Consider the following 13,883-nt stretch of genomic DNA (forward strand, 5'->3'; position numbering starts at 1 on the left):
AAAATTAGATCATGGAGGAGTTAAGTCATTTGTCGAGAGTCACACAACTAGTAAGTGGCAGGGCTGGAACTTGAACCAAGGCATTGTGGCTTAAGAGCCCATGCTCTTAGCCACCATGCCACATGATCCTTCATATATGGAAGAGTACTTTTTAGTTTGTAGTTAGAACAGTAGGTTATTAAGTTTATTAGGGGAGATGTTATGTTTCTATTTTTATTTTTATTTTTTTTAACATTTTTATTGGAGTATAATTGCTTTATAATGGTGTGTTAGTTTCTGCTTTATAACAAAGTGAATCAGTTATACATATACATATATCCCCGTATCTCTTCCCTCTTGCATCTCCCTCCCTCCCACCCTCCCTCTCCCACCCTTCTAGCTGGTCACAAAGCACCGAGCTGATCTCCCTGTGCTATGCAACTGCTTCCCACTAGCTATCTATTTTACATTTGGTAGTGTATATATGTCCATGCCACTCTCTCACTTTGTCCCAGCTTACCCTTCCCCCTCCCCGTGTCCTCAAGTCCATTCTCTAGTAGGTCTGCGTCTTTATTCCTGTCTTGCCCCTTGGTTCTTCATGACCATTTTTTTTTTTTTTAGATTCCATATATATGTGTTAGCATACGGTATTTGTTTTTCTCTTTCTGACTTCACTCTGTATGACAGACTCTAGGTCCATTCACCTCACTACAAATAACTCAACTTCGTTTCTTTTTATGGCTAAGTAATATTCCATTGTATATATGTGCCACATCTTCTTTATCCATTCATCTGTCGATGGACACTTAGATTGCCTCCATGTCCTGGCTATTGTAAATAGAGCTGCAAGGAACATTGTGGTACATGACTCTTTTTGAATTATGGTTTTCTCAGGGTATATGCCCAGTAGTGGGATTGCTGGGTCATATGGTAGTTCTATTTTTAGATTTTTAAGGAACCTCCATACTGTTCTCCATAGTGGCTGTATCAATTTACATTCCCACCAACAGTGTATGAGGGTTCCCTTTTCTCCACACCCTGTCCAGCATTTATTGTTTGTAGATTTTTTCCTTCTTTTTTTTTTTCTTAATCAGTCATCAAATTTTATACACATCACTGTATACACGTCAATCCCAATCGCCCAATTCAGCACACCACCATCCCCACCCCACCGCAGTTTTCCCCCCTCGGTGTCCATACGTTTGTTTGTAGATTTTTTGATGATGGCCATTCTGACCGGTGTGAGATGGTATCACATTGTAGTTTTGATTTGCATTTCTCTAATTAATGAGGTTGAGCATTCTTTCATGTATTTGTTGGCAATCTGTATATCTTCTTTGGAGAAATGTCTCTTTAGGTCTTCTGCCCATTTTTGGATTGGGTTGTTTGTTTTTTTGATATTGAGCTGCATGAGCTGCTTGTAAATTTTGGAGATTAATCCTTTGTCAGTTGCTTCATTTGCCGATACTTTCTCCCATTCTGAGGGTTGTCTTTTCATCTTGTTTATGGTTTCCTTTGCTGTGCAAAAGCTTTTAAGTTTCATTAGGTCCCATTTGTTTATTTTTGTTTTTATTTCCATTTCTCTAGGAGGTGGGTCAAAAAGGATCTTGCTGTGATTTATGTCATAGAGTGTTCTTCCTATGTTTTCCTCTAAGAGTTTGATAGTGTCTGGCCTTACATTTAGGTCTTTAATCCATTTTGAGTTTATTTTTGTGTATGGTGTTAGGGAGTGTTCTAATTTCATTCTTTTACATGTAGCTGCCAGTTTTCCCAGCACCACTTATTGAAGAGGCTCGTTTATTAAGGGAGATGTTATGTTTCTATTTTTATTCCAGAATATATCTTTTCCATATTTAACCAAAATTAGTTTATTTTTCTATGCTTTTTCATCAAATGGTCACGAAGCATGTTCACATGGAATTACTACATGATAAGATTCATAAGTCAGTGTACTTGACTAGTCTTAGAGATGTTTAAACAAGGAGAGGTTGCTTAGTAATTGACATCTTCATCTCAATTTTACAGTTTTAGCTAGGTATCTAGATTAAATTGCGTTTTATTATTCTCTTGTTGCTAGTATTTAGTGTAGTTTCCTCCAATTTGTAGATAATACCATGTTGGCCTGAAGACAGTCATTATTTTTGTTTGAATTTTTTTTTCTAGGCTTGCAGATCAGATGAGAATGTTGAATTTTCTTCAGTGGTTTGATCTGCTAAAGGATATTTTCTCTAAGTTTACAATTTTCCTACAGAGAGTTAAGGTAAGCTTATGTGATTATCAGTTTGTCCAGAATATCCCTAAAGTTAAGTCATCTTTCTAGATATGAAAATTAGAATAAAACAAAATTTCTTTGTTTCTGAAATTTTTCTAAAGGGTTTTAAATTAGATTTGAAGTGATTCAGAGTATTTCGGTACCTTTTTATAATTTTGGACGATATGTTTTATTTTAAAAGAAATATGATGTTTACTTGGCATTAAATATTATACAATAATATTTCCTTTTGTGATTTTGTGATGCTTGAATCTCTGTAGATTATCTAGAATTACAATATTGTGAAACACTCAAAAATCTATCCCAAACCACTTAATTTTTCTAGGAATTTAATGTTGATATAATGGTATTTTTTAACATATGGTTCATATTTAAATTGCTCTACTAATGTTCTTTATTGCAGAGTTTTTTTTCATTTTTCAATCCAGAATCCATTCATGTATCATGCATTGCATTTAATTACTTTGTCCTTTTGGTCAAACAACTTAATTTTAATCCAGTCATTATAAGGAAAAGAACACATGCCACACAGCATTTTTCAGAAGAAAAAACGTCACAGACTCTAATACATGTTGGTTGGGATTACCAACATGTCATAACTGTGTTTTAATGAGACAGTCATTAGGAATTACTGTTATAACAGGCTGTTTGTGAAATGTGATATTCTTTGAATTATCAGGTGTCAATATTGTATTTCTGTCCTAGTTAACATCCCTGGCATCTCCTGAGTTTCATGTTAAAAATGATCTGGGAGACTTTGGTACTTATCTATGATATGACTTCCTTATTGACTTTGACATGCTCTAAGTCACATACATAAGCTTTCCAGTCAGAGTGAGAAAAGTTTTATAAAATGTGATTCACTATACTTAATTCAGACTCCTACCAAATGTTGATCCTATCCATTGATAGAGATAGATAGCAAACCTTTATCTGTGGATTGCACAGTAACGAGGCCTTGTTTTCACTTTTTCTTATTTTCCTACCATGACCTTATCACACACATTTCTGGATATATAGAACTCCTACATTGCATAGTTAGAACTGGCCAACTTTTTGCCAGTAATTTTTAAGTAGCTATCTTACTTTTAGGTTCTATATCAGTTAAACTAAGCCAAATTATTATTTGATGTATGTACAATATGGGAACAGTGATTTGTCCTAATTGTAGCTTCTTATTTTCACATTTAGGCCACTTAAACTAATACTGTTGTAAAACATCTTTGAAGATGATGTTTAATCTTTAAATATAGTACTTTTTTCTTTGAAAAAGTTTGTGGTTCCTTGAGGGCATGATTTCGCTGAAAAATAATGTTAATTACAGCTGTTCATTTTTAATGAAGAATTTTTAAATAACTACAAGTTGGAAAGAACCATGATGTCTAACAATAGAGGAATGGTAAAATAAGTTATGCCTGGTATATTCACTATCATGGAATATCATGCAGGCAAGGATTTTTAATGATTGCAGAAGATGCATACATTATAACATTAAGTTAAAAAGCAAGACAGAGACCTACTTAAATATATAGTCTGCTCTTAGCTGTGTTAGAAAGATTTTTTTAACCTCTTCATCTCCATAGACCAAAGAGACAGCTTGTCTTTTTAGTGGTTATCTTTAGGTGCTAGTATTATGTATAGTTTAAATTTGTGATTCATTCTTTTCTGTTTTTCTTAAGTTTTCTACAAAAAGAGGTATTACATTTTTTTAATTGAACTATAGTTGATTTATAATGTTGTGTTAGTTTCTGATATACAGCAAAGTGATTCAGTTATACATATATATATTCTTTTTCATATTCTTTTCCATTATAGTTTATTACAGGACATTGAATATAGTTCCCTGTGCTATACAGTAGGACCGCTGTTTATCTATTTTATATATAGTAGTTTGTATTTGCTAACCCCAAAATCCTAATTTATCCCCCCCCCCCCACCACTGCACCACCACCACCCCCTCAGCTCTTTCCCTTTTGGTAACCATAAGTTTGTTTTCTATGTCTGTGAGTCTATTTCTGTTTTGTAAATAAGTTCATTTGTATCAGTTTTTTTAGATTTCTATATATAAGTGATATCATGTGGTATGTGGTATTTGTCTTTCTCTTTCTGGCTTACTTCACTTAGTATGATAATCTCTAGGTCCCTCCATGTTGCTGCAAATGACATTATTTCATTCTTTCTTATGGCTGAGTAATATTCCATTGTATATGTGTACCACATCTTCTTTATCCATTCATCTGTCGATGGACATTTAGGTTGCTTTCATGTCTTGGCTATTGTAAATAGTACTCCTATGAACATTGGGTTGCATGTATCTCTTCGAATTAGAGTTTTCTCCGGATATATGCCCAGGAGTGAGACTGCTGGATTATATGGTAACTCTATTTTTAGTTTTTTAAGGAACTTCCATATTGTTCTCCATAGTGGCTGCACCAATTTACATTCCCACCAACAGTGTAGGAGGGTACCTTTTTCTCCACACTCTCTCCAGCATTTACTATTTGTAGACTTTTTGATGATGGCCATCCTGACTGGTGTAAAGTGATACCTCATTGTGGTTTTGGTTTGTATTTCTCTAATAATTAGTGATATTGAGCATTTTTTCTGGTGCCTGTTGGCCATCTGTATGTCTTCTTTGGAGAAACGTCTATTTAGATCTTCTGCCCATTTTTTAATTGGGTTGTTTGGGTTTTTTTGATATTGACCTGTGTGAGCTGTTTGTATATTTTGGAAATTAATCCCTTGTCAGTTGCATCATTTGTAAATATTTTCTCCCAGTCCATAGGTTGTCTTTTCATTTTGTTTATGGTTTCCTTTGCTGTGCAAAAACTTTTAAGTTTAATTAGGTCCCATTTGTTTAGTTTTGTTTTTATTTCCATTACTCTAGGAGACAGGTCCCCAAAAATATTGCTGTGATTTACAACATGTCAAAGACTGTTCTGCCTATGTTTTCCTCTAGGAGTTTTACAGTATCTGGTCTTACATTTAGTTCTTTAATCCATTTTGAGGTTTTTTTTAATATGGTGTTAGAGAGTGTTCTCATTTCATTCTTTTACATGTAGCTATCCAGTTTTCCCAGCACCACTTGTTGAAGAGACTGTCTTTACTCCATTGTATATTCTTGCTGTATTTTGCCCTTTGTTGTAGATTAATTGACCATTTGTGCATGGGTTTATTTCTGGGCATTAATTGTATTTTGTATTTTTATTAGAATTCTTGTTTATTGTTTATATCCCATAGTTTAAGATGATTTGTATAGCTAAAAAAGAAAATAATCCTTAAATGCAAGCTTACATTCTTTTTTTAAGAAATTTTTAACTCTTAAGTTTTCAATTTGTTACGTGGACAAATAATTCTGGACTATCATTTTAAAGACTTATCAATATGGTTACCAGATTATTTCATTCATTATTCTCAAGACTGAAAAAGTTTATTTTAGCGGTTCTGGTCTTTAAACATGAACTTGACTGTAACTGCTGCAATACGAAAGTTCAGAAAATAAATCACGTATCTACTGTTGAATCTACTATATATTGTAAAATCTTCTGGCATTCTTAAACAAGAATGGCTCTGGTCTTGGAAAAAAATAATCAGCAAACCTTTAAAACTGTAGGTATGGTGAAAACAGTGAAGAAGAACCCCTAAGAGAACACCTGATACACTGTATATGGAAAGTTTATTGTATTAGCTAAGATGTTGTCAGTTACAAGGGACAAAGTATTCAAATGAAGCTAATTTAAACAATAAAAGAAATGTATTGGCTTGGGGAATTTAAAATAGTCCAAAACGAGGATAGGCTTCAGTTATGACATGGTCATGGTTTTCTCGCTTAGTTTCTCTGTTTTAATTCACTTCTACCTCCTCTTTGTTGGCTTCACCTTCAAAGTAACCAACCTAATTATAGCAAAATGGCTATATATAACAGTTTTAGGTCCTCCACATTTGTATACTCTACTTCCTAGAACAAGATTTTTTCTTCTTCAATTATCAAAGTCCTTGGTTTTAATCCACTGGGCTGATTTAGGTTACTGTGGTCAGGACAGTGCTATGCACTGCTTGCTTTGGGTCTGGATTTTCTTCTCACTTCTGAACTAATCCTGTGGCAAGGAGGTTGGGAGTATACTGTGTGGGATACGCAGGACTAACACCTGAAGCTGGAAGGTGGACTGAGTTTTGCATAGCTGTATTCCTATGGGGGAGGTATAGAATAGTTGTTGGGGACAGAAAGACCATGTCCAAAGACCATGACCATTTTTTATTGAAAAAATTTTTAAGAAAGAAAATCATCAAGAGATAAGAAGAAAGTCAAAATGAAGATGGGGGAGATAGCACATCAAGATTAAGACGAGACAGTAGTGAGGATTAAAAGCAGCAATGGAGGAGTGTAACAAGGAGCAAGTTTGTGACAATAGAGGAGTTACTGATCAATGGAGAAAGAAAATATGCAGTATCCACAGACACTCGAAGGCTCAGAATCTCTCTCGTATACTGTATGGAATATTGTATCACTTAGAGTGCATTTAGTTCCAAATAACAGGAAATACAGAGTGTTTTAAACAATTAAGGGGTTTTATTAGTTCATATAACTGAAAAATATCCATAGGTAGGTCAGCCTTTAGGTGCTTGATAGAGAGGTTGATGATGTTATCAAGCCTTGGTTTTCTTTCTCTGTGTTTCTCTCAGTCTGTCTTCTGTGTATCTTCTTTAGCTTTAAGCTCAAGTGGTTCCATTAGCTGATTGGACTAGCTTAGACCCTTATCCTATATTTGGAGACTTAAAGTTGGAGTCTGCTTGCCTAGAACCATGTAGATCCTAAAAAAGAAATCAAGAGTTTTGAGAAAGGGGCAACAAATTACAAGAATGCAACCATGAATGTTAAAGAAGGAATGCAGCCCCTGTTTCTTAGTAGTCCATGAAGACACTGACTTACATAAATTTACTCTTAATTCATCTAGCTTTCAGTATTTATTAAGTACCTCCTATGTGCCCAGTACTTATATTCTAGGCAGTAGGATATAATATCTCATGGAGCTAACATTGTAGTGGAAAGAGACCTAGAATTAAAAAAATAAAAAGATAGTGGTAACTGTTATTTAAAGAAAACTGGTTAATGGGATAGGGTTGCTGGAAGGAGTCATAGGAGGCTTCTTTTTTTGTTGTTTTTGATTCAGTTTTATTTATTTATTTATTTATTTTATTTTTTTTGCCGTGCGGCATGAGGGATCTTAGTTTCCCTACCAGGGATCGAACCCGTGCCCCCTGCATCGGGAGCACGGAGTCTTAACCACTGGACCACCAGGGACGTCCCGGAGGCTTCTTGAGGAAGTAACAGTTGTGCAGGAACCTGAGCGGTGAGAAGGAAACATGTATGCAAACATCAAGGTGAAGAACATTCCAGGCAGAGGAAACAACAAAGGAACTGAGATGGGAACAGTGGAATTTAGAAGAATAGGAAGAGAACCAGAATGTCTGGAGAGCAGTGAATGAGTGAGAAAAAGGTGTAAGATGAGGAGAGAGAGATGGATTTAAGGGTAGGTACGGTAAGGAATACGGATTGTTTTTTCCTTTTAAGAAAGCACAGCAGGACTTCCCTGGTGGTGCAGTGGTTAAGAATCCGCCTGCCAGTGTAGGGGACATGGGTTTGATCCCTGGTCTGGGAAGATCCCACATGTTGCGGAGCAACTAACCCCGTGCTCCACAACTACTGAGCCTGCGCTCTAGAGCCCACGAGCCACAACTACTGAGCCCGCATGCCACAACTACTGAAGCCCGTGCACCTAGAGCCCGTGCTCCTCAACAAGAGAAGCCACTGCAGTGAGAAGCCCGTGCACCGCAACAAAGAGTAGCCCCCGCTCGCCGCAACTAGAGAAAGCCCGTGCACAGCAACGAAGACCCAACACAGCCAAATTAATTAATTAATTAAAAAAAAAAAACAGTGAATATTTGTTGAATGGATGATTGGATACTGGTTGCTCTGTTCCAAACACCCCCCTTTAAAAAAAACAAAAAAGAAAAGAAAGCACATCAATCAACGAACATGATCCTCTGACAGGCAAGTTATGTTTACTGTAACCTATTTAAGAAGTTAGAGAAATATGCAGTATATTTTAGGGAGATTTCCATTTACAAAATTAATTTGTAAATGGAGCCCTATGTCTAAGCTTTAGGGAACCCATCTCTCTTGAGCAATTCTTTTTCACAAGTCACCTTTACTGTGTAATAAAAGAAATTCTGATATGCATGACCTTGACTCATTTGTAAGATGTTCAAAAGTACATACACAGAGTTCACTTTTGGAACCTTTAGGTACAAAATATTTTAAATCCTTTAAAAATGTATCCTGTTTTCTTGTAGGCAACGTTAAATATCATTCACAGTGTTGTTCTCTCAGTTCTTGACAAAAACCAAAGGACTAGAGAATTGGAGGAGATTCCGCAGCAGAAGAATGCCGCAAAAGACAATTCACTGGACACGGAGGTGGCTTATTTAATCCATGAAGGCATGTTTATAAGCGATGCATTCAGTGAGAGTGAATTAACACCTATAGCAATTGACACTACCTCTCAAAGAAATGCATCTCCAAATAGTGAGCCCTGCAGCAGTGATTCGGTATCCGAACCAGAATGTGCTACTGATTCTTCATCCAGCAAAGAGCAGACATCATCATCTGTTACTCCAGGAGCTGTGGATATTATGTGAGTATGGTGACTGCTGCCAAGTTAACAAGATTTTGAGTCATCTTATTAATGGTTCCAATAAGATTGATTATTCAGTTTATTGAAAAACCGTGTACACTTTGGTCTTTTGGAATTTAATTTAACAACATTAAATTAATTTTCTGAAACATGTATCTTTTTGAAAATATATGCAAGGTAAGGAGGTGAGCATTGGAAGTAATTGAGAATTGTAGAATTTTAAGGCTGGGAAGGAACCATTTAATTAAATGCCCTCAATTTGGAGAGTTCAGATGACTTACTTAAAGTCATTAGTGGCAGGTCAGTATTTCCTTGGTTATGTTTCTTTCTTTTACTATGTCGCCTTTGTATTTTGTATATAGTGAAAATCTGTTTGATTTACAATTTTCAGTTTTTCAGACATGAATTTCCAAGTGGGTCGCACTATCTTTTTAAATATTACTTTTTTAAACTTATTTTGAAATAATTTCAAATTTACAGAAAAGTTGTCAGCATTGTACAAAAAACTCTCATATATCCTTCACCTTGCTTCCCCAGTTAATGGTTTACCACATTGCCCTCTTTCTCCCTTCCTCTCTCTTTCTCGCTCTCTTTTCGTCTCTCCTTTCTTTGTCTCTCATGTTAAAATTTTTTCTCAGTCATTTAACAATAGGTTGCAGACTTGATGTTCCAAATACTTCAGTGTATATTTCCTGAATACAATAACACTCTCTTAGATAACTACAGTATACCAATTAAAATCAAGAAAACATTGCTGCATTATTACCATCTAATGCACAGACCCCATTCAGAGTTCACCAGTTGTCCCAATAATGTTCTGAATAGGAAGAACAAAAATAAAACAGCCAATAAAATCTTTCTGGTCCAAGAGCATTGTTTGTATTCTGTTATTATTAAGAATAATAAGAACTCAGTACTTTTGTTCATTTTGATGTAAGTCAGCTTATAGCCCAGGAGGTTATAAAGGTTGCAGTTATAGTGTAAAGTCAGCTATAATACCTCCCCCTCCCCACCATAAGTCAATCAATCAAACCCTGAACTACATATTAATAAAATTTTTTCTTCTCTGTTCTGGCTTATATTTTCACATTTATTAGTTAGGGTTCAGTCTAAAACTGCTGTTAAAAGAGATGTAAAAACATCTGTAGCTTAAACAATATAGAATTTTGTTTCTCTCCTGTAACAATTCAGAGGCAGGAGGTCCAGAGCTGAGAAGGTAGCTCTACCATCTCATTGTGTAGCTTCCCTCTGTGCCTTAGGTTTTATCATCTCATTTCAATCTGTAGCAGCAGGAAGGAGAGAATAAAGGCTGGTACTCTCCTTACTTTTTTGTTTTGTTTTAATCTTTTAATTGGAATGTGATGCACATATAGGGAAATGGACCAGTTATAAGTGTTCAGCTCAATTTATTATAACAAAATGAACACCCTGGTGTAATCACCAAGGTTAAGAGATAGAACATTACCAGCTCTCTAGAAGCCCCCCCTTGCCACTATGCTTTCACTTTCCCCCCCAAAAAACCATTAAAACTATTGGTTTTTCCAGGTTTTAAACTTTATATAAATGGAACCATAAATGGAATCATGTTCTTTAGTCTCTGATTTCTTTCATTCCACATTATATTTGTGATATTTTTCTAAGTTGTTGCATGCAGCAGTAGTTTATTTGTGCATAAATATTCCACTTCTGACTACACCACAATGTATTTACATTCTGTTGTTGATGAAATTTGGATTATTTTCAGTTTGATTGTTGTGAACATTCTTGTAGATGTCTTCAGTGTACATGACATAAGTATTTCTGTCGACTATATACCTAGGAATGAATAAGTATTGTGAATAGTCAATTTAACTAATGCCAAACAATTTCCCAAAGGATTGTACTCCTTTACAATCCTATCAGCTGTGTGGAAGCGTTCCTATCACTCCACATCTTCATTCACTCTTGGTATTGTCAGTGTTTTACATGTTAGACATTTTGGTGGATATGTCCCAGGTATAGTAGTTTAAATTTTTATTTCCCTGATGATTGGTAAGAGGGCATTTTTCATATATTTATTGGCTGTTTGGATATCCTCTTCTGTGAAGGCCCTATTCAAATCCTTTGCCCACTTCTCTATTGGTTTGCCTTTTATTTCTTATTGATTTATGGGTGTTCTTTATGTAGTCCCAACACAGCCCTTTGTCAGTTGTCCATACTGCAGATATCTTTCTTCTCCCACTCTCTGGTTGACTTTTCACTCTCTTATTGGGGTCTTTGGTGAACAAAAGTTCTTAATTTTAATATCTTATGATTCAATCTTTCCTTTTATGGTTTGTGCTTTTTTGTGTGTCCTATTTAAGAAATCTTTCCCTACCCTAAGACTTTGATGATATTCTCTTATGTTTTTTTCTGGAAGCTTTGTTGCTGTCCCTTTCACATTTAGATCCACAGTCCATCTGGAATTGATTTTTGTGTATAGTGTGAGGTTGTTGTCTTTTTCCTCATGTGGATATCTTTTTGACTTCACACCATTTATTGAAAAGACTGTCTTACCCGTTGCTCTATAGTGCCACTCTTGTCTTAAATTATATATTCATATATGTATGAGTCTGTTTCTAGATTCTGTTTTGTTCACTTGTCTGCTTTGCACCAGTACCATTAAGTAAAATTGTATTAGTTATGATCGCTTTTTAATTAGTCTTAATATCTGGTAATTTCTCCTACCTTTTATTCTTCTTCCAATATGCCTTATTTATGTTGTAAATCCATATACATTTTAGATTTGTTAGTTCCCTGTTGCTTTCACGTAAATTTGTTCATGTTTTATCCTTTCTTTCTTTTAAAGAGTACAATTCAGAATTTGCAGTCCCACATCCTAGTGGCTAGAATATTATCGCATGTCTGTATCTAGCTGTAAGAGAGGCTTGAGAGATAGTCTATAGCTTGTTGGCTATTCGATAGCTAAAACTATTATGGCAGAAGTGAGAAACGATATTAAAAGATAGCTAGAAATCTGCTGTACTATTTGAGATTCCTTTAAATCAAATGCAGCCTCATAGTTTTCATCCCTCCCCTCCCACCTCCATTGTGGCTCACTATACACTTTGGAGCTTCTCTGGCTTTCCACAGTGGCATGCTCCCATAGCATGATAACAGAGGTTCTGTAGGTGGTTTCTTCTGTGTTTCATAGGCACATAAATGTCTGGGAACTACCCACCCCCAAGGGACAATGGATTGATTGAGTATATTTATACACGTGACCCTAACTAGTTCTTTCTTGTATCAAGTGTTTTTGCAGTATGTAATTGTGTCATGGATACAGTACATGCAGAAATGATGTCTGATTTTTTATCTATGTTGTAGATTTTCCATATTTTCTTACATTATCAAAATAATCTACAACTTTGTAAGTTTATTCCAGTGCAGACATGGGCACAAAAGAGTAAATAATTTCCCATGCAGGAAATGGGAAAGGAAAAATAATGGAAAGGATTAGAAAGTTTTGTAGGTTTTTAAATTTTTTTAATTTAAATTAAATTGTGGTTAAAATAAAAACATATAAAGTTTACCATCTTAGCCATTTCTAAGTGCACAGTCCAGTAGTGGTAAATATATTCACACTGTTGTACAACCAATCTCCAGATCTTTTTGTTCTTGCAAATCTGAAATCCTATGCACATTAAGCAACAACTCCCCATTTCCTTCCCTACCAATCCCCTGGCAACCACTCTTCTACTTTCTGTCTCCATGAGTTTAACTACTCTAGGTACTTCATATAAGTGGAATCATACAGTATTTGTCCTTTTGTTTAGCATATTGTCTTTAAGGTTCATCTATGTTGTAGCATGTGTCAGAAGTTCCTTCTTTTTTTAGACTCAGTAATATTCCATTGTATGTATATACCACATTTTATCCATTTATCTGTCAGTGGACTCTTGGATTGCTTCCATCTCTTGGCTGTTATGAATAGTGTTACTGTGAACACGGGTGTGCAAATATATCTCTTTGAGATCCTGCTTTCAGTTCTTTTGTGTACATAGCCAGAAGTAGAATTACTGGATCATGTTTGTGAGGTTTTGTTTTTTGTTTTTTGCTTTTCCCTATTAACGTGAAAGAGATCCATTAGACTTAAATTTTTAAAAATCTTTTTAAAAAGCAAAATTACAAACAAATAAATGATTTTTTTAGAAAACCAAACTTCCCAGCTTTTAGGATTGTCACCCTATTTTCTTAAAGACTTAAGTTGGGTTTTTTTTGCTATTTCCTGTTTATATCTTTGTGAATTGGTGGCATATTGGCAAGAGTTCCAAATTCTTAGTCATTCCCTTATGTAGGGGCAAATTTTAGAAATCCTTCAGAAAATCGAATTTACAATTGAAATAAAATTTTAACTTTGAAATTTAAGCAAACAGTTTTGTGGGTGCTGGTATTGAAATAGCACTTGGACTGTTTATATAGAAGGAAATGTTGCAGTAGAGGAAGTTTATCAGATTAGAAATAGAATTAGACTAATTCTGGGTTCTAGTCCCACCCTCTTAACCTTGTGACCTTGGGTAGATCACTTAAACTTTCAAGATTCAGTATCCTCATCTGTAAAGTAGAAATTTATCTATCTGCCTCAGAGTGTGAGAACCAAGCAAGATACTGTATCTGAGAGTATTTAAAAAATATTTATCCCTCCATTATTTTAAAGCACTAGTAAGTAAATTTAATGATATAATTTTAAAGGATAACAGGTAATAACTTTCTTTAATACCTTAACCCAGTGAGAGTAGTGGTTTGCCTCAAATTAATATACATCAGATCCTCTTTGAAATATCTTTGAAAGTTATTTTAATTCAACTGAAACGGAGAAAAATTATGCTAAGGTACTTCACTTGGTTCGTGATAACACTAAACTTACTTGTTGGCACAGAATCAGTGGTCTTTATACATGCCCTGGGGAAAAATGTATA

General features: G+C 35.1%; 1 protein-coding gene across 3 annotated transcripts in view; it reads left to right on the forward strand.

The window, feature by feature from the left end:
* VPS54 (VPS54 subunit of GARP complex) overlaps positions 1-13,883 on the forward strand; it is a 94,618-nt gene that overhangs the window by 54,631 nt on the left and 26,104 nt on the right. For all 3 annotated transcript variants that reach the window (XR_009506544.1, XM_059943224.1, XM_059943225.1), the window contains exons 11-12: positions 2,143-2,239; positions 8,606-8,946. Coding sequence is in view for 2 of the 3 variants with exons in the window: in XM_059943224.1 (XP_059799207.1) it covers positions 2,143-2,239; positions 8,606-8,946 (438 nt within the window). In the remaining variant the exon portion in view is untranslated. The remainder of the gene's footprint in view (positions 1-2,142; positions 2,240-8,605; positions 8,947-13,883) is intronic.

The sequence above is a fragment of the Balaenoptera ricei genome, chromosome 13 (assembly GCF_028023285.1).
Source record: "Balaenoptera ricei isolate mBalRic1 chromosome 13, mBalRic1.hap2, whole genome shotgun sequence".
In the NCBI taxonomy this organism is placed as follows: domain Eukaryota; kingdom Metazoa; phylum Chordata; class Mammalia; order Artiodactyla; family Balaenopteridae; genus Balaenoptera; species Balaenoptera ricei.